At 39.6% G+C, this 22,137-nt stretch overlaps 1 protein-coding gene across 1 annotated transcript in view; it reads left to right on the top strand.

Annotated features, from left to right (window-relative positions):
* The first annotated feature begins 1,531 nt into the window (after nt 1–1,531).
* CUL3 (cullin 3) overlaps nt 1,532–22,137 on the top strand; it is a 55,192-nt gene continuing 34,586 nt past the window's right edge. Inside the window, exon 1 of the mRNA XM_060767881.2 lies at nt 1,532–2,071. Within this exon, the coding sequence (XP_060623864.1) occupies nt 2,006–2,071 (66 nt within the window). The 5' untranslated portion in view covers nt 1,532–2,005. The remainder of the gene's footprint in view (nt 2,072–22,137) is intronic.

The raw sequence follows: 22,137 nt of genomic DNA, 5'->3' as shown, positions 1-22,137 counted from the left end.
GTAAAGTAGGGTTAGGGGTTAGGCTTAGGGTTTTACCATTCAAGAACTCTTACATTCCTTCTATAATATGTGTCCGGCCTGGCTTATAGTATCTCAGTCTCTCACTCTGCCGCCCGTCTCGGTCATGTGTTCTGTTCTGCGTTGCGCAAACAGCGCTCCCAAAGGAGTGAAACGGACCCAGCTATCACTATCACCGAATTTTCCTCCAACACCACAGTTTATTTATTTATTTACTTATATACCGCTGTTCTCAGCCCGGAGGCGACTCACAGCGGTTCACAACAAATAAGAACAGCAAAAATTCAATGCAACAGTGTAAAAACAGTTAACAACCTACATATTACACAATTAATAAACAATTACTACAATAACCATTCACTGTCATCTCATCATCAGAAACATGATCCAGATTCGTCATCCATTGTTCCATTCCTATGTTCATTAACCAATGTTAATGTTCACTCCCTCTTGGTTCCGGCCCAAGATACCTAACTGACCGCCTCTTGGCCTATGAGCCCACAAGGACTTTGAGATCTTCCGGGGAGGCCCTGCTCTCGATCCCGCCTGCGTCACGGGCGCGGCTGGCGGGGACGAGAGATAGGGCCTTCTCGGTGGTGGCTCCTCGGCTATGGAACACCTTTCCCGTGGACATCAGGTTAGCTCCCTCCCTGTTGATATTCCGCAGGAAGTTAAAGACCTGGCTATTTAAGAAGGCATTTGATCAAGAAGTGCAATGACTGGTAATTTGACCATAGGAATGGAACAACGGAAATGATATCGGATTGTGGGTTTGACGATGAGACGACTTGGAATGGCTTTGTAGCAATGTTGATGTTTTGATGAGATGTTTTCTGATAATGTTGAATTGTGGATTATTTTCTTCATGTTGTACACCGCAATGAGTCGCCCTTGGGCTGAGAATTGCGGTATATAAGCGCAGTAAATAAATAAATAATCATTGCACTAATTACTCAAACACCTGCTCAAACAGCCAGGTCTTCACTTTTTTTGCGGAAAGTTCAAAAGCATCTATCTTCTTTCACTCAGCTTTCCTTAAGGGCCTGGTCTCACATGGTGATTAGCTGCCCCTGATTGTTTCTTGTCTGGAGTTCCCCTGTGTTTGAGTGTTGTTCTTCATTTCCTGTTATAATTTCAAGAGCTTCATTTTGAAGTACTCAACCCCTCCCCAACAGGGCCTGTGTTGGAACACCTGTCGCCCCAGAGCGGCCTTCGATGGAACAAACGTGCCAGAACTCCCTCCTCCCGCGAGCACTCTGGCCACGTGACCACAACCTCCCTCTCCACCCTCTCTCTCTCCTCCCCCCTCCCTTCCCGTGTCAGCAGCACCCGCCGCCGCGCGCCATCTTCCTCCAATCCCCGCCCACTCCGTCCTCCCACTTTCCTTCTGGGAGGAAGGAAGGAAGGAAGGAAGGGAGAGAAAGAAACCCCTCCCCCTCCTCCTCCTCCTTCTCAATCCTCCTCTTGGCCCCTCCCTTCCCCTCTGGTGGGAGTTTTCTCGAGAGAGAGAGAGAGAGAGAGAGAGAGAGAGAGAGAGGGAGTTCTCGCGAGAGCGGCCTTCTCCTCCTCCTCCTCCTCTCGCTGGCTCTTGCGCCGCCGCCACCGCCGCCGCCGGATCTGCTTGTGTTTCTGTCTGAGGGAGGAAGAGGAGGAGGAGGAAGGCGAGGAGGAGGAGGAGGGGAAAGGGAAGGGAGGGGAGGGGGGCGCCGCTCGGCCCTGCGCACTGAGCGATGTTTGGCCGCCATCGCGGCGGCGGAGGAGGAGAAGAAGCAGGAGCAGCGGGCAGCAGCAGCGGCGGAGGCGGCGAAGGGGGCTGAGGGGCCCGCCACTACTCCCACGCAGGAGCCACTTGGGCCTACCTCCCGCCTCGCCCTCGGAGTGAAGGTCGCCGCCGTGTGAGGAGGAGGGGAGGCCTTCCTTCTCCTCCTCCTTCGTCCCCCTTTCCCTCTCCCCTTCCTTCCTTCCTTCCCCTCAGGAAGGCCCGAAGATGTCGAACCTGAGCAAAGGCACGGGCAGCCGGAAGGATACCAAGATGCGGATCCGAGCCTTCCCGGTGAGTGAGTGAGGGAGGGAGGGAAAGAAGGAAAGAGTGAGGAGGCTCTCTCTCTTCAGGGGAGGGAGTTGGGAGAGTTGACGACGACGCGGCGGCGTTGGGCCTGGAGCCCCACAGCCGGCCTGGGCCTCGCCTAGGAGTTCCCTAGAGCCAGGCCCGGGCGCCAGAGGCTGTCAGCGCCGAGCCCACAGGAAGCGGAGGAAGAGGCCAGGCCGGGCCCACCATCGGCCCCTCGCTTCCCCGCCGAAGACATCCTCACCCCGGCCTCTCTTTCGAACGGTTTAAAAGAAAACAACAGCTACACCCGCCTCCACACAAACACACGCGAGTCTGTTACAGGCCTCGGCGTCAAACAGGACGGGCCCAAAAGTCACCTGATGTTTCTCATAACTCCCTCAAAAGAAAACAATTGGGAAAAGATTTCACACATAGGGTTTGTCCTGGGATACAAGGCCTGTCTGGAAGTGCCCATAAGCAGGAAGTTCTTCCTCCAAATGTTTTAAGTGGATTCCCTTTCCTTGCAGTTTGAATCCATGGCTCCTCTTTAGCCTTTTGATTTTAATTTCACATTATCATAACATCCTATAAGAAATAAATAAATTTACTGTATATACTCAAGTATATACTCTTGTTTTAGGCTGAAAAATGTCCCCCTCAGCTTATACTCGAGTCAAGGATATTTATTATTTTACTCTGTCATTATTATTATTATTATTATTATTGCATTTATTATTTTACTCTATTTATTATTATAGTTATTTTACTTTATTATTATTACAAAGTCCCCCTCGGCTTATACTCAAGTCAAGGTTATTTATTATTTTACTCTGTCATTATTATTATTGTTGTTGCATTTATTATTTTACTCTATTTATTATTATAGTTATTTTACTTTATTATTATTACAAAGTCCCTCTCGGCTTATACTCGAGTCAAGGTTATTTATTATTTTACTCTGTTATTGTTATTATTGCATTTATTATTTTACTCTATTATTATAGTTATTTTACCTTATTATTATTACAAAGTCCCCCTCGGCTTATACTCGAGTCAAGGTTATTTATTATTTTACTCTGTCATTATTATTATTATTGCATTTCTTATTTTACTCTATTATGACTATAGTTATCATTTTATTTTATTATTTTATTTTATAAGTGTTATAATTAAATGTAGTATTTTACTCTATGATTGTTATTATTCCATTTATTATTTCACTCTATAGTATTATTCCATTTATTATTTTACTGTCTTTATTATTATTATTATAAGGATACGTAAGCACATTTATATTGAAGGTTAGGGCAGTCTTATCTTAAATTACAATTTTATATAAATATTCAAAAACATTTAATCTACTGATGCCTCAATTAATGTAATTTTATTGGTATATTTTCATTTTGAAATGCACCAGTAGCTTCTGAATTTCTCACCCTCGGCTTATACTTGAGTCAATCAGTTTTCCCAGTTTTTGTGGTAAAATTAAGTGACTTGGCTTATATTTGGGTCAGCTTATACTCGAATATATACGGTATTTATTTACTTATATTACTTATACCCTGCTTTTCTCTACCCCAAGGGAGACTCAAGGCGGCTTACATATGGCAGTTATTCTATGTCTTAACACATACAGAAATTGAGCTAAAATAATTTGAATTGATAATACCCGAAGGGACTCAGACGTCCTACATGGGGCCAGGCCCAATGGTACACTTAAAACATAACACATTAAAATCACATCAACAAAATAATAACAGAAACTATATAGCAAAATAAATAACCAATAATGTTAGGCAATATAAAACAAAAGGTCAGGGCCAACAACCAACTGTAAGATTCAGTGTCTCATCGTGGGTGGGCGGACTGGTGCCACAACCATAGAGGACAGAGCTAGTGAGTAAGTCTATCATATAGCAGCATTAAGGGTAGAAAAAAAATATCAGCTAGGGTTGAGGTATATAAGGACAGGTTTTTGTATGTATGTCCTGACTAGGACCAGCTATCCAAGGAATTGCCTAGTCAAAGACGGAGAACATCATCCAGGTCTTTTGAGTCCTTGCGGAAAGTGGACAGAGAGGGTGCGAGCCAGATCTTACTAGAGAGGGAATTCCAGAGCTGGGGGGGGGGGGGGCACGACTGAAAACGCCCTTTCCCCACCATCTGCACCTGAGATGGAGATGGCAGCGAGAGAAGAACCTCACCAGAAGATCTTAAATATCGTGTGGGTTCGCAGAGGAAGATGCAGTCACAAAGATAGGCAGGCCCTGAACCGTTTAGGTGATGACCTGCACCTTGAATTGGGACCAAAAACGTATCGGCAGCCAGTGGAGCTGTTTAGGCGGCGGTGGGGGGGGGGGGGGTGTTACAATTAATAAATATTAAATATATTTTTAAATGACATTCAATGTTAAAATCATGCCATCCAGAAATTATAGTATAAGATCACTGCACATATTCCAATTAAATTATTACACTGCGCTATTCTTTGAAAGCCTGAGCCAAGAGCCAGGTTTTTACTCCCCTTCTGAAGGCTTGGAGGGAGAGGGCTGATCTAATGTTGATATAGAGGAAGTTCCACAACCGAGGGGCCACCACTGAGAAGGTCCTGTCTCTTGTCCCCACCAGTCGTGCTTGCGAAGAAGGTGGGACCGAGACCAGGCCTCCCCAGACTATCTTAATCTCTGAGATGGTTCATAGGGGAAGATATGTTTGGACAAGTAAACTGGGCCGGAACCATTTAGGGCTTTATGGGCTAAAGGCAGCACTTTGAATTGTGCTGGGTAGCAGACTGGCAGCCAGTGGAACTGACGTAACAGGGATTGTATGCTTCCTTTGCGCCAGTCCCATGAGCAACCTGACTGCCGGCCATTGGACCAAAGGAAGCTTCCGAACAGTCTTCAAAGGCAACCCCGCATAGAATGTGTTGCATTAATCTATACAGGATGTAACCTTGGCATGTATATAATGTGTTGTCGAAGGCTTTCATGGCTGAAATCACTGGGTTGCTTTGGCTTTTCTGGATTGTATGGCTATGTTCCAGAAGCATTCTCTCCTGATATTTCACCCACATTGATGGCAGGCATCCTCAGAGGTTGAGGGGTGTGTTGGAAACTAGGTAAGTTTCCCCCAAACATAGCGTTTCCCAAACATGAATCGAGGAACATGAAAGGAACTGCAGACTAATTCGGCCATAGCAGGGTACCTGATGAACCAGTCTGGACACAGCATATTATTTGAGAACACAGAAATGCTGGACCACTCTTAACAACCACCATGTCAGACTACACAGAGAAGCCATTGAAATACACAAGCTTGTGTACAATTTCAACAGAAAGGAAGAAACGATGAAAATGAACAAAATCTGGCTGCCAGTATTTTAAAAAACTCTAAAATCAGGACAGTAAATAAAGAACAATTCCAGACAGGTAATTCCAGACAGGAAACAATCAGGGCCAGCTAACATCTCCTTACAAATAATTCTCTCAGGCAGTAACCAGACAGGCTTTGAAGTGCAAGGCCATTAAATGGCCATTTGCAACATTCACACTTGCCTCAGCAGACACTAGTTCTTTCTTCCTCCCTGGACATTCCACAAATGTATAAATCCCACTTGCCTAGTTTTCCAACAGACCCTTCAACCTCTTGAGTATTCCTGCCATAGATGTGGGAGAAACGTCAGTAGATGTTTCTGGAACATGGCCATGCAGCCCAGAAAACTCACAGCAACCCAGTGATTCCGGCCATTAAAGCCTTTGACGTTTTACACACAATGCCATGTAATTTTATTTCCTATAGGATGCTAAGGTAATGTGAAATTAAAAACAAAAAGCTGAAGGAACCATGGGATATAGGGCCTGTCAGGAAGGGCCCTATGCTGCTGCCAAGTGTAGCAAAGTCTCCTCTAGAGGCTTTTAAGTAGAGGCTGGATGGCCATCTGCCAGGAGTGCTTTGATTGTGTTTTCCTCCTTTTAGTAGAGGGTGGACTGGATGGCCCTTGTGGTGTCTTCCAATTTGGTGAATACATATCAGAATCAGTTTGTGACTTGTTCCACAACAGCCATCAGCTTGGGTGTTTCAGTTGCCTCTTACTCAGTTTGCAAAGTTTTCAAAACAAAAAAAAAAGTAGAGAATTGTAGAGAATGAGAGCAGAGAGTAAAAACAACACACACTCAGGAGTCACAGCAATATTCTTTCCCATCTCTCCCTTCTTCCTTTCAGGCTGTGTTTTTAATCTGTCTGCCTGGGGTTAGTTGTCACTGGGGAGGCATTTTTGTGATGATTTATAGATTAAATTACCGTGTACCTTTCCTGGCTGACAGTGGTGCCAGCTGAAGGTTAGAAACAAACAGGCCAATAAGCGATATTAACTTGGTTGTATTTCTAATATAAGTTCAGTTCAGTTTTTTTTAAAAAAATTATGTATTTCTAATATGTAAATGGTTTTTAAAAAAAGCTGTTTGAATTTGATTAGCCAAATGTTAGACAATTTATATGGACCTGTATACATTCATTCAAAAAGACGCGATTGGTTGTACTTGAGGACTTTTTGTAGGCCAGAACTTTTTACTGTGTTTGATTCAGGAAACTAGTGGCAAATAATTGTCAGCTTTGCATAGAAACTAGCTATACCTGTTTACATAAATCGTCCATCATGCCAGCATTTTATCAAGCTGTAGTCAGTCAGTCACATTCCTAAAATGAAGCTTTTTCTTTAAAACTTCATGGAATAAAGTTGTTATTGCCCAATCCTATTTATTTAGCTCAATTGAAACCAATGAGGTTTGTTTTCAAGTAAGTATAATGAAGCTTTAGTAACTCGGGTCAGCTTAAAATCAAACAAAACCTATTTATTATGTTTGTTCTTTGCTTTTCAGCCAACATTTATTCTTAAAATGGTGCTTTAAAGTACTTTGCAATAGCCTTTGTTTTTCAGTAAAGGAGCCTTTTGGACATATATAATGTTTTGATCATCCTAGTTTGGTTAACACTGAAATGTCTTTCAGTCTTAAATGTTGATTTCCTAAACAATAGCTGACATGAAAATCATTATTGTCACATTTCTTAACATTTTTTCACTCTAGATTTTTATGGTAGCCTACATTTTGTAAGTGGGATCAAACACTTCATTGTAATGTAAGGATTAAACTGAATGAAACATAGTTAATAGTAAAGATAAACGTTTTCGTTCTGCTTTCTTGCAGATGAATCTCTGAAATGTTAGTGAGTGAAGAATGTTCTCACAGTTTTTTCCACATAAAAGTATTACTGTTTTTTCATGGAACTGATCCTTATTAGTTGTCATAATGTTTTTCTCTTTTGTATTACAGTACTTAGAAATAACTGAATGAGAATTTTTTCACAGACGTACTTAATAAGAAAGATACCACATAAACTGATTTTTATTACAGTGTGCTAAGTTATTAAGTTTGTTTGTTTTGTTTTTCTACCTGCACTCTCCACAAAGTTTTTTGGATCTGACTTCTGTACGCATTCCATCCATCATTGTGACAATCACAAGACAAGCTTTCCCTGTGTAATATGATGGGTATCTCATCCTTTGGCCTGAGTGGAAAGGTCTCTTTCTAGTTTGTATAACTGTTCAGAATATTATGATAGGTGGGTGGGGGGGATTGGTTCTAAGTGTCTTTGCTGGCAAGGTCTGTTCACTTTTGCAATATTTCTTCCAACAGATAACAGTATGTATGTGATCAAGTGAGACATTTGCACCAAGATTGGTAATAGTTACTCAGCCACAGAATTAACAATGTCGCAGTGACAGATACTTTCTAGATCAGGAATAGGAAGCATGAGGCCTTCCAGATACTGTTGTCCTGTAATTTCCAAATCTTCAAGATAGCATAACCGGTACTAAATGCTGGGTGCGGCAGACTTAACATCTGGAGGGCCCTGTGATTTCTATCAGTTCTAAATGTTAATTGGTTCAGTAATGAACTGAATGATTAACCAGTGGTGTACACTGATTTCTACATAAAATATATACATCACCAACAGAAAGTCACATTTATTATTCACATATAATCTGTGCTTTGTTCATGTACAATAGTGTCTTATAAGATAATATGAAACTCATAAAAAGTGAGTCTTAACATCAGTCTACTGATTTTAGAAGTGCGTTTTGAAGTCAGGTTTCTAGTATGGCATTATGCTAGTTTGAAAATCATTGCACACTTAGTTGGGCTTTCTCAGTGACTTTGTATGTTTAGATGCTAGTGCCGCACTGTAGTTCACAATCACATATAACCCTATCTCATTCTTTTTCTTTAGTGGGCGGGGAGCAAATCAATAGTTGTGTAATGAGGTTAGGGCAGATATGCATAGTTTAGGGCCATGTCACTTCTTGCAAAATCAGTTGCACAGGCAGTTGGTAGGTATTTGTGCTATGCTGAAGGTTTGGGGATCTGGCCAGTTATAATTCATAATTATTAGGACCATAGCTTTGGGCAACTTGAACTAAGGGTTTCCCAACCCAAGTTCAATGAGGTAGTAAAATTTAAAACAACTTAGAATGGCATTTTCTATATAATTTATTTTTAAAATGTTTGAAAAGGTTCCAAATGTTTATCTTGAGTGGAGCAATATTGAAATGTTACATCCAGCTGTTTGACCGTGAATCAATTGTGGATAACATTGAGTAACAAAATCAGGTACAAATAAAGTGTTGTTGTTGTTGTTGTTGTTATATATACTAGTCTGTGAGTAGAATTAACCCATCATATTAGCTCACTGGCCATCATTACTGCATTTCAAATATTGGAGGGACCCCTTAACATGTTTCGATAAGGTGAAACATATGCTGTTTCAGCAGTCAGATGAACAGACTAAAGATTCCCCCTTGCCCAAATATCAAATCCAGGAATACCTTCAAAGGGGCTCTAATGTTATCATATAAATGATTTTGCTAACACCAAGAGTGATGTAGTGCACCACCTTTGGTTTAAACTATCTCCCTTAGCCTGCTTTTTAATTTGTCTAAATTTAGAAAGAAGGCAAGCTAATTCCACACAAACTGTTTAGTGTCTTTTGTGGACTGATCTTTCTTTGATTTCCCCCGATCAGTGATGGCATTCTCTAAGGTAGCCTTTCACTGTAGGAAGTGGCCAAGACAGGAAACTGTGAGGGGAAATGTTGATTTCATTAGCCTTGTAAATGTTGTAGTGTATGTACCAGGAGCATGCAGGGAAGCACAACGGTGCCAGTATAGAAACTATTGGCTCTGTGATTCCTAGATTAAGATATACAACTTTCTTGAAGAGCAAGACTTAATTTATTCATTTGAATCACTCCCTCTTGCACTGAAAAAAAACTTTCAATATAAGATATTTTGAGTGAGCACAGAGGGCAGATGATTGGCAAGAATGCATTTTCTTAATATAGAAAATGTTCATTGTGGACTGTTTGAAAATTGCAATCACAAAAAGTTATTGTGTTTTGTGCTGACTGGGAATTCCTGTTCTTGGCATTCTGCATATTATAAATGTTTTGCTTATGAATAGACTTCACCCAGTGCAACATTCTATTACTCTTTAGTTAGACCTGTCTGTTTTATTTAAATCTTCATAAACAGCAGTAACAGTGTTTCATACATTGGCATAAATATATTTACACAGGGGTGCTGCTAATAGGTAACAGTCTGTTGCATGCTACCCACTGGAACTCAATGTAAAATCCTTATCAGCCTTTTATTTGGTGTGGTCTCTAGCCTTTTGATGTAGGTGTTCTCAGGTATCCTTGATTGTCTTCTGAGCATTTTCAGTTTGACTAACTGAAAGAGAAAAAGACCTGCACATATTAGTGTCAATATTTAAATAGAATTCCAATACAATTTTGTGAGTTTCCAACAGTCCAACTCATGTTTACTCAAAATGTTTATATTGAACTACAGGCTTTCACAGAAATTAATCACCAAGTCATATCTGTCAGTTGCATGGTGTGGCAAGGAGGGAGCAAGACCACAATGTTTAGTAGAAAGGCCCGATGCTGTCTAAAGTCTATTTTTGTTCCAGTGTTTTCATTTTGTTTCATTCCATTGTTTACAATTTCTGTCCTAGTATATGGTTGTCCTACTTTTGAAAGGCCAGTTGTAATGTAAAAGTGTACCACATTTCTGTTGAAACGATAATGTATGATCCTATATGTGTAAGCTATTATATATTTCTTAACAAAAAGGAATGCATTTGTTTACAGTTATTCTCATTTTCTCCTGATTTTCTATTGTTTTATCTTTCTTCTCTGCAGTGATAGCGCTACATCCTGGTTAGTTATGAGGGACAAGGAGACCACACATGGCATGTTTGTGTGATTCTATGGATATCTGGGGGCATATTTTGCTTAAAACATGACTGTTAAAATGTGTAGGGGCTGTATGTTAAAATGTGTAGGGGCTGTAAGCAAGGGGCTGTATGTGGCCTGTAGATTGCATTATCCCTTCCCCCTGTTTTAGATTGTAAGCTTTTTGTAGTAACAAACTGTGTTTGACTTAATTGAGTTCTTTAACGTGGCAGGCACCATAATTAATAGTGCTGTAATAGAGTTTTAATGGAATCTACAATTAATAGCTTTCAAAAATGTATCTTGTACTACTACACAAAGAACTATTGTTTTGTTTTAGGTTTGTTTTCCCAAAATCCTAAATTATATAACTTACAACCAAAACAGCAAAAACCATCTGTGGGCCGTTCCACACAGCCCTATATCCCAGAATATCAAGGCAGAAAATCACACAATATCTGCTTTGAACTGAATTATCTGAGGACCCTTACACACAGCCCTATATCCCAGAATATCGAGGCAGAAAATACATATAATCACTTTCTGGTTATGTGTAGAATATGTGTAACAAACATAAATGAATTTCATGTTTAGATTTGTGTCTCATTATGTACATTATGTAAATATGTGTAACAAATATTCCCAAATCAGGGGAAAAACCCAATCCAAAAAATTTACTGTCTCAAGCATTTCAGGTAGGGGATGTTCAACCTGTACACATTTTTCATGTTTGAGTGTACTATTAATATATTTTTGTTCGTTTACTAAGAAGGCAGGAGCAAGGTAACCTACTTAGGATTCCAAAAGACAAAAGTCTCTTACATCACATATTGTCTCTGTGCACTCTGTAACTCCAAAATATTTTACCCCAAACCTTGCTCACTTCTGCCCTTGGCTGCAGGGAGAGAAGAGAATAGGGAGTAATGGAGTATGAAGAGATACAAAACCTAATCCCAGATCTCTTTTGGAGCCTGGAATTGGAAAGTGAGTTGAAGTTTGTTCTTCTGGTTGCAAAGTGCTATGAGAAGCTTATGAGAAGATATTTCTTCAAACTTAGAACGCTGAACATTCTTTGTGTTGCATTATGCTCTCAAAGCTTATAGGGCACTTAGAAATTGCTATAGGATAACATTCTCCTTCCTCTGTATTTACATGGTCTGAAGGAAATCTGGGATACGTTATTCCTAACAGGATATGTAGGTAGTTCACTTCTATTAGCAATCGGAATTGTAACTCACTTGGCCTTAGAAAGACCCCTGGTGAAAATATAGCTAGTTGCCTATCAGCAGCATTATTGCTCCATTTTCAGTAAATTCAAGACATTTCACAGAGATTGGCAAAAATGGAATTGTGATTTTTTTTTAAAAAAAAAAACATTGAAAATCACTTATTGCTACCTTTAATAAAGTGTTATTTGAATGGTATATACATTGCAAGATCTCTATACAAACATATTTTTCCTGGCTCTTGTTTTGGAAGTATTGTGTTTTGGGTTGTTGTGGGTTTTTTTTGGTTTTTTTAAAAAAAATATCAAATCCTCACATTTGGCTTATTTCGGTTTAACTTAAGGCATTCTGTGAAAAAAAAAAGACTTTACATGTGTGTCTTTTAAACTTTGGAAAAATAGTATTCTGATTCAAAAGCTCAGATGTTGGCTTTGCTTCCTTATTTTTCCCCTTTTTGCTATGTATTATTGAAAATTTGCAGGACTATTATACATTAGGTACAGTCTTAAGTCATCAGAGTCTTCAGATCATATCTTAAAATACTATTTAGAATTTCTAATTGCTTGTTCTTTCTGGATTTAGCCGTGATAGGGATTTTGTTTTCTTGTATGTGTGAGTAAATACGATGTTCTAGAGCAGGATTGGGCTCCTACACAGGGCATGGGGGCCATTTTTCTTTCCTGTAGGCTAAAATAGCCCATTCCAGTACACCTGAAATAATGTGATGTCACTTCCAGTTGCAATTGTTCTTAGAACTATTTTGGGGTGCTTTGGGAGCATGGCCTTTTTTGGTGGTTTGGAACAGTATGGCTCAGTTTTTGCCAACCCCCTCCCCTACCAAAATAGGTGTGGAATTTTTTTAAGGCTCTAGATGAGAGGTCCTCAAACTTTTTAAACAGAGGGCCAGGTCACCGTTTCTCAAACTGTTGGAAGCCCGGATTATAATTTGAAAAAAACAAACAAACCCATGAATGAATTCCTATGCACTGTACATGTCTTATTTGTAGTACAAAAAACACTTAAAACAATACAATAATTAAAATGAAGAACAATTTTTAACAAATGTAAACTTATTAGTATCTCAATGGGAAGTGTGGGCCTGCTTTTGGCTGATGAGATAGGATTGTTGTTGTGTGCTTTCAAGTTATTTCAGACTTAGGTTAACCCTGAGTGAGAGCCAGGTAAATGAACTTGGAGGGCCGTCAAGGTCATCCATCAAGGTCTTTAAGATCATCCAAGAAGGCCCTGCTTTCGGTCCCACCACCATCGCAGTCGCGCTTGGTTGAGACAAGAGACAGGGCCTTCTCTGTGGTTTGGCTCAGTACTAAAAGTATTGCATTATGCGAATCGAATGCCCACCCTAATTTTGGCACGGTGATTTAGCCAAAAGCAATTGTTAGATTTGAGTAAATACAATAGATAAGAAGTCTACCTTAAAGAGTATCAGTGTACCAGTTTATATGAAGGAATTATAGGGACCTGTTTTGTTCCACCAGGGGTTTTAAGGAAACAAGTCGACCCTCCATTTGTTGAAATATGAAAGCTTCTCTTCATGTTTCCAGTGGTGCTATTTTTTTGTACTCTGCTTTTTTTTGGAGTTGCTTTGATTTTTGTAGTAACCCCATTTGCTTTCTTCATGCCCTTTTGGCTATATAAGGGTAGTCATTCAGAGAATGAGCTTGCTATTAGTATATGATGGTGGGAAGGAATCTGTTAGGAATGTTGTGAATTATACATTTAAATGCTTGAGCAAATTTTCTTAGAGCAGCTATGACAGAAAGATTGTCTCTGAGGTAATGATAGTTAGGTAATGTATCAGAATTTTGGTTGTATGCTAAAAAAAGTAATGACAGGTTGTATTGCCTCTGGACGTTGAAAACGCTGATGGTTTCAGCAAGTGCCTTCTGTTTTCTGATGTCTGTATGTAGAGAGGTTTAATTGCAAGTGATTTTATGAGCAAAATTACAACCGAATCAGTTAAAACATATAGAGTTGTGGGATGAGGCTAGAAGTCCAATTGTTCCAGTTATTTTGTCAGTAGTAGCAGCTAGTGAGATCTCCTGGTAAGTTAATTTACAAAAAATAATGGATTTGACTATTTTGCATTATTTGCTGAAATTTGTATGCCTAGATATACACTACTTCAACATACAGTTAGTTTCCTCATTAGAAATATCCGCCTTACAAACAACTCATAGTTACAAATGGGGGTGGGACAACAGGAAGTGAGAGAAATCAAACCCCTAGGAATGGAAATTCACTCATAAAAGAATTATCATGGGGAAAAGGTGTCTCCACTGAACCTTTATCTCCAATCCTTCTTTCCACAACAAGTCAACTTTTTCAAAATCCAGTTGTCAGACAAAAAGAGGAGTGCAATCTTCTGAACAGGGACACAGACAGCAAAACAAGAAGTTTTATCCCTTCCTTATGCTATCCATAGGGTGGATGGATGGAGATAGATAGATATGGTTGGTGATACACTTAAAAATGTATCTTTTCCAATTTACAAACAAATTCATCTTAAGAACAAACGTACAAAACTTATCTTGTTCATAACTTGGAAACTGCTTGTATAGAGGTTTGGGAAGAGTTTGATTGTCAGTTGTCAAAGCTATTATTTGTTTGTATATTTTCCATGAATATATCTAGCTAGTGGCCATTGTCATTTCTTCACGTAATGAGGCCCAATACTGGATAGTGCACTGATATAATGAGTGAATCTTGCAACAAAATGATGCAGTGTTGAATGTTCACATCTCTATTTTGTTCCTCTTTCTCTTTCTGTCCCAACCCCCCCCCCCCCCCCCCAGTAGAGTCTCTCAACATTCTGTACCCAATCAGCATAATGTTCATTGGGCTGTCATAACATTTCGTTCTCCAACCTAATTATCTAAAGAGTTTTAGTTTTTTGATGGGCCACTACTGAAAACATTAGTGTGTTCCTGAGCCATTGGCTTCCTACACTTTTGCCTAATTCATAATGACATTTAAAGATTTAAGTTTTCTTCTTGTATATACGATGCAGTAATATTTGTAATATTACTAGTTCAGGTGTCAGATAGGAAGGCATTTGGACTCTGATTTGATCAGAAATGCACCCTACCAATGACTGAACGGGAAAACGCAGCTGTGCAGCCAAATTCTTCATATTGTGTTTATTTTTTAACACATCATTGCAGTTTATTATAAGAGACCATAATTTTTATTGCATAAGCCTTGCCAATCAATGTAACTGTACTGGATGGGTAAGTTGGGAATTGCAGCCCAATATTTCTGAGGAATTTCAAATTGGGTAAGGCTCTGTTGCAAGATATAATGAACACGAGAGTTGTGCAGAGTATTTTCACACACTTTTCTAGTTGCTGCCAAGTTGCCCTCTACAAAATAGCTGTAGTGTACTGTGTATTTCACTCTTCGCTCAGGCCCATGTTCAGAAATTAGATATTAAGTGTTAGATTCCACTATAGCAAATTGGGATGTGATTATGTTATATTTTTGTCCTTTAGCAGTAAATTCTATGGTTAAGTACATGACTACATGTGTAGGGCTAAAACTAAGATCTTCTGGGGAGGCCCTGCTCAGTCCTGCCACCACCAAAGGCGCGTTTGGCGGGAACGAGAGACAGGGCCTTCTCAGTGATATTACATCAGCCTTTTCTCTCCTGTCCTTCAGAAGGATGGTGAAGACCTGGCTGTGGGACCAAGCCTTTGGGGCAGTGCAATGAGGCAAAATGGAGTTCTGAGATGGTTTTTAAGCAACTTTTAATGTGGATATAAGTGATTTTAATGTTTGTATATACTTATGGTTTTATGTCCCGACATTGAATGTTTGCTGTATATACATATGTTGTGCTCCGCCCTGAATCCCCTGCGGGGTGAGAAGGGTGGAATATAAATGTTTTAAATAAGATAAATAATAAATAGGGCTATTGGGTGAGGTTATTTTCTGCAATCCTTGATAAATTTGCTATTATATTAGATAAATTACCATTATAATTTTATGTTCACTATTAATTAAAATTCTCTGTCTTCGTAGATGCTTTGATTTGGAAGCATTTATCTTGGCTTATAAGAACCAAATTAGGACTACTCTATTGTCTAGCTAGATATTCTTCATTGTGGCCTCTTATGTAGGGCATTAATTTTAAAAACTTCAACAGAAATGAGCTAATTACAAAAGCATTATGGTTATAAAGCAATGTATTTGAATTCTAAACAGTTGTAACAAGTTCTTTGTTGTCTATTGTAATATGCAAATTACTGCACTAGAATTACCTTTTAAAGTAAATATAATTCTTAGATCTTTTTTCAAATTCTGGGGGTAGTTCAAAGTGTTAGGGTTGAGTTTTTTTTTACAAAGATACAATAAAAAAGTATTAGAAAAGTTAAAACAGACTCTTTAAAGACAAATTATTGTAATGCAAGCTTTCATTGACTAGATTCCACATTTATCTGATGCTGAATTTTAAGCCATAGAAGCATATACAGTGATAGATTCCCCTCCCCCCCCTTTTTTAAGGATTTACTGCTGTATGTTGTTGCAACAGACTATCACGGCTGCTGCTGTGGAATAGAAGAAAAAGTCTGTTTCTTGTGTGCATTGTAGGCTGCACAGCTGAAGTGATTGCTCTGAAACATGTCATGTATATCCATAGGGTAAGATGGGGAAGCAGTGCTTTCATTTACACTATGGCTCTCAAATGGTATAGAATAGTTAAAATACATTCTGACCACAACAGAATGATATGATAGGGTCGTAAAACAGGTGACACTATTTTATTGTTGCTGAATAGCAGGCAACTGATTTTGTCAGTATAAACTGTTTTCCAACTTTAAACTCTTATTTTGATCTTTCACCTAGATGAATTTTTAAACAATTGTAGTGCATCTGACTCCAGGTGAATCAGGGACTTGTGAAATTCTTAAATCTTGATAGGAGAATGTGAAAGTAACTTTGCCTGTTTATGAGTGTTTTGGGTATTATGGCTAAAGTTAGGGTCTTGTTAGCATGTAGCCTTCCTACACTCTTTCCTTGGGATCTGATCAGAGAATCATAAGAGTTTGAAGGGCCACATAGATCATTCAGTCCAGTCTTTCATTCATTGCAGGAACTGTCACTAGATCATGTCTAGCAGGTCACTACCCAGCTTCTTTTTTTGAAGACAGAGAATGAAACTCCCATCAATTCTAGAACAGCAGCTGCCAAGCTGTGTTCCGTGGAACCCTAGGGTTCCACAAAATCATTGTAAGGTTTCAGCTAAAAATCCTTAAAATCTTTTTTTAAAATCTTTTTAAAAGTCTGTGCCAGAGTATGAAGATCTTAGTGAAATCCAATGTACCTCTGCTTTAAAACAAAATTTCAATCTGTGATGGATGTATAGCTCTCAGTAGCTGGAAAGGCTAACCCCTTCATGTCCATCTATTGATGCAAATCTTGTTACCATGCTGAACTTGGTCAGTTGCCTTAACCCAGCCTCCTCGCATGGATTTATCAAGAAAGATCCTGCCAAACTAATCATTTCTTTTTTCTTTTAATTGCGTCGCTAGTTTAGTAGATGCTGGGGAAGCTGCAAGTTTTTATCTGGATTTCAGCAGAGCATTTGATCAAGTCCCCCATGATATTTTGATTAGCAAACTGATAAAATGTGGAATGAATGAAAAAACCATTGGGTAGATCCATAAGTGGCTTGAAAACCATGTTCAATGTCATTATAAATAGCTACTCTTCCCACTGGAGGGAAGTCTTCAGGATAGTTCTGTCCTGGGCTGTCATTCACATTAATGATTTAGATCAGTGGTCCTTAAAAGTGTGTTCAGCATACTTTGGGGGGGGGGGGCTCTGTGCTTCTCTCCCCCTCCCCCTCCACCCCTTCTCCAAGCTTCTCCTCTGCTTTCCTGCTCCTACCCTTCCCCTTGCCCCCAAAAGCCTTTTCCCCCCTCACCTTCCTTGCTGCCCAGATCCTTTTCCCCTGACCTTCCTTACTTCCAAAATCCCATTTCCCTCTCAGCACTCAGGGGCTGCTTTGATTGTGTTTTTCCTGCATTGCAAAATGGAATTGAACTGGATGCCCCCTGGAGTTTCTGTCGTCGTTGTTGTTGTTGTTGTTACAAAGGCTAGGTGGCCATCTCTTGGGGGTGCTTTGATAGTGCATTTCCTGCATAGCAGAAGAGGGTTAGATTATATTGCCCCTGGAGTCTTCCACTAAAATACTGTTAAGTTTATCTTGATTAAACTTGTTCTTTGTTTTAAATATTGTATTGTTCTTTTTTTGTTTTCCTTTCTCTCTCTCTCTCTCTCTCTCTCTCTCTCTCTTTGCACTACAAACAATATATGTGTCGTGTGCATAGAAATGTGTTTCTGGTTTGTTTGTTTTTTAATTAATTTGCACACACACTCTCCATCCATCTGTCACTGGCCCGGCCCGTCTGTCAAATTTTAAAACACAATGCATTAAAAAGTTTGCCCATGTCCACCACACACACACACATACATTTCTAGGGGCTCCACGAGAAACCTTTGCATCAAAAAAGGGTTCCGCGGCTGAAAAGGTTTGAGAACCCCTGATTTAATGATGGGATAGAGCAAATTCTTAGCAAGTTTGTGAATGATAAGTAACTAGAAGGGATTGCTAACATCTATCTCTATCTATCTATCTATCTATCTATATCTTTTATCTATCTTTCTATCTTCTATATTATGTAAACACATAATAAAAATGTTGTGTATGTGGCTGGAATGTCCACTTACACAAACAGTAGTGTCTCCTCCCACCACTGAGGAGACACCAATGACCCTCCCTCCAATGACATTGCAAGTTATAATGAGCGCCATGAACATGCCCAAGAGCCCTGGCAATGTCCTCCACAATACTGCCCCCCACCCAAGTGAAGGCTTTCATATCCTAAATTTTATGTTTTTCCTCCACCACAGACATCCCAATGTTTATTTTTCTCTCTCCATTGACATGAAATTGGCATGATCCCTCTTCCATAATCCTTTCCTACTCTTTCCTATGTCACACAGCAAACACAGAGGAATTGATCAGCAATTGCTCATACTGGAGGGGTTTGGGGGCCTGACTCAACATGATGGAAGTTGTAGTTCACCCTGCCTCAAAACAGAGCACTGTGACCCCCCCCCCCCCCCCACCCAACAATGAACTTGGACCACCTTTGGCACACAGAACCACCATGACCAAGGCAAAAGACTGTAGAGATTTGGGAGGAATCCATATTGATTTATAGGAGTTGTAGGTATTAGGATTTATAGTTCACCTGCAATCAAAGAGCACTCTGAACCTCAATGGACCTGCAACTAAGTTGGCACACAGAACCCTTACGCTGAACAAAAAATAGTCGGTCTTTGGGTGGATTTATAGGAGTTGTAGTTCTCCTACATCCAGAGAGTACTGTGATGGATCTGGACCAAACTTGGCACACATACTAAATATGCCCAAATTTGATTACTGGAAGGGTTTGGGAGAGATTGACCTTGAGCTTTGGGAGTTGTAGTTCACCTATAACCAGATAAACTGTGACACCCCCCCCCCCCCCCACCAATGATGGACCTGAATCAAATTTGGCATACAGAACCCCCATGACCAGTTGAACATACTGGAGGGGTTTTCTTCATTTCTGAGAGCTGTAGCTCACCTGCCTCCAGAGACACTGTGACCACCATTGACAATAGATCAGGAGCAAACTTGGCACACAGAACCCCCATGGCCAACTGAACCTATTGGAGAGGTTAGAAGGGACTGACTCACCATAGTGGGAGATGTAGTTTATCCTGCAGCCAGAGACCACACGGACCCCACCGATGATGCATCTAGAGAGCAAACTTAAGCACTGATGGAGTTTCACGGAATTAACCTGGCATTATGTGAGCTGTAGTTCACCAACAACCTTACATTTTGTAACATTTTTTAAAAAACCGACTATTTCAAATAACCCGGGAAACGCTGGGTACCCAAGCTAGTACTGAAATACAGGAACAAAATTCAGTAGGCCCTTGATAAACAAGAATATTGGATGGAAATTAATAGGATGAAATTCAACAGTCAAATGCAAAATTCTGCCTTTAGACTATAAAAAACCAAATGCACAGGTATAGGATGGGGACCTACATGTCTAAGCATTTATATATTTGAAAACGACTTTGAAATTATTGTTGGTCATTCATTGAACAGTGTGATATAGTGGCAAAGAAGATAAATGATATTTTAGTTTGTATTAATAGATCCATGTCAATGGAAGAAATAGCCCCTTTATTTTCTGTAGTACACATGTCTCATCTGGAATATTGTATTCAGTTCTGGGCACTCAATTACATAAAGGACATAGACATGTTGGAACAGGTTACAAGAAGGGAAACAAGGATGATAGAAAGGCGATCAAACATGCAGAAAAGCCGAGGGGATTGAGTATATTTAGCCCAGTGAAGTAAAAAAAACACAAGCTGAGTTATATTGTCAAAGAAACCACTACAATTCCTAAAACCTCATCCTACATCTTTCTGACAGAGTGTAAGTTTCTCTAATAAAATGATGCAGGGGCAGCATCGCCTGTTCCCTCTGTCCAGTCATCTCCCCTGGCCTGTAACAATAGTTTGGGGGCTTATGAGTCTCTGCTTCATGTCTCTCGACACATGTATATAGAGATGTAGCAAGATTCATTCTAGCTGCTCTTGAGACAGAAGGAAGAAAGGTAGCATTTTCCTCTAACATAAGGTGGTTGTCTACTCCATTGGTGTTCCAGAACAAGCTAAGGTGCATCTCTACAGTCAAAATACTATAATTGTGTTGGTGTTGACATTCTTTGACATCAGTGTCTTGCTTAGAATATTTTAGACAGGCTTGCACGGTGAGCTTCCGATTACCTTCTGGTGAACAAGACAGTCTTCCTCCTGTTGTTGCTGTTAATTTTGGTTGCTTTTTGGTTTGTTTGTTTGTTTTTTGAAACAGTTACTATACAACCTCCAATTTCCCTCGCATTGCAGTGCTTGGGAGGACTGCTGGGATGTGGGAGTCTTGTCTTGTTTCTGACGTGTCCTGGGTAGTTGTACTATAGAGTGATCAAACTTGCAAGTGCCCTGCCAGCCTTTCCCATTGTAAACACTAGGTAGACAGTGCTTGTTATGGCCAAAACAAACTCCTACCCACCAAGTTTTGCTTTGGCTAGCCAACTGGTCAGAAATGTTCAAGTCCTGTTTTTACATCAGAATTGATTCTTTGTTCCTGAATGGTCAGCAGTGACAGTAGTGTAAATGAGGTCAGAAATGTCACTACTGTGTAATTTCTCAGAAAATTGTGAACATTAGGGCATAGTTCAGTGATACATTGCACTGCCTGTATTCTTCTCTTTGTCAGCTTCATATTTGATGTTAAGTGATAGCTGGTGTTTTTAAGAAGTATTGGCAAAATGTTGGCAAAATACGTTGTCATTTTACCCTGTCCTCAAAATGTGCTTGCTGGAAAAAAAGATTAAAAAATATTGATTGAAATGTCTTTAATCATTTGGTGCAAATGATTTAAAAATCAATGGAAAGTGCCTATGAGAATACTGACAAAATCCCCTCATTCTGTTGCTTATTTCTCATAAGTGCATAGAATACTGCCTTATTTTGGACTGCTTATCCATATAGTCCAGTATGATTTGTCTGGTAGTAATTCCTTATGAGCTCAGGCAAAGCCCTATTTTATTAATTTTACTTTTATTCTGTATACAGAGTATGGCAAAGCAAAGTTATTTCTCGTGGTTTGCTACCTGATCCATTTAACTAGTGGCATTGGGGATTGAAGAAGAATATTTTTATATTAAGCACCTGCTATTCTGTTCAGCTGTGGTCCTTCCTAAGGAGGCCAGAAGTCTCAGTCCTCTGGCTTCTTGGCAATAGAATTCCATATTTTCTGACATGCCATACAAGTTCTTAACAAAACATTTGAGTGATTATAGGATTTGATAGTTAAAACAGCAGTGCATTCTGACTTCAAGGTTTGTCTTTTACCTCGTACATATGAGATAAATGCCCAAATAGGAGTTCCGGTAAGGGTTTTTTTTTCCTTATTTGTCATTTAAGTATAATATTCATAGACAAGAGTTTTCTCTATATCTTGAAGGGTCTTTTACTGATACTGAGCTTCTGTGTTCCTAGTACTGATTCCAAAATCCATTTTAGTATATAATACCTGCACTAGATCAATTGGAATGACACCAAAAGTAGAATGTTTCAAGAGCTGCTGAATGAGGGAAGATGTTGCAAAAACCAGATTAGAGTTTGGGGAAAAATTGAATTGATATCAAAGTCAGAATGGGATGGAGTGAAGGTATTGGAGTTTGCAGAAATTCACGCTAGTAGATGTGGTCATTTTAGCTTTGTGTGGAATAACTCTAGGTAGTTGGAAGCAAGAAAGAGAGAAACGTTGGATGCTCTCTCTTTAAAAATAAAAAAAATGATATTTTGCCTTCAAATTGTCTCCATTCTAAATGAAACGCTTGGGATTTTTTATTAATGAAACGGAAAGAAACTAGTATTTATACTAATAATCTT

The sequence above is a fragment of the Anolis sagrei genome, chromosome 3 (assembly GCF_037176765.1).
Source record: "Anolis sagrei isolate rAnoSag1 chromosome 3, rAnoSag1.mat, whole genome shotgun sequence".
Lineage (NCBI taxonomy): Eukaryota > Metazoa > Chordata > Lepidosauria > Squamata > Dactyloidae > Anolis > Anolis sagrei.
The sequence above is the reverse complement of the archived record's forward strand: the minus strand, read 5'-3'. Positions and strand labels throughout refer to the sequence as shown.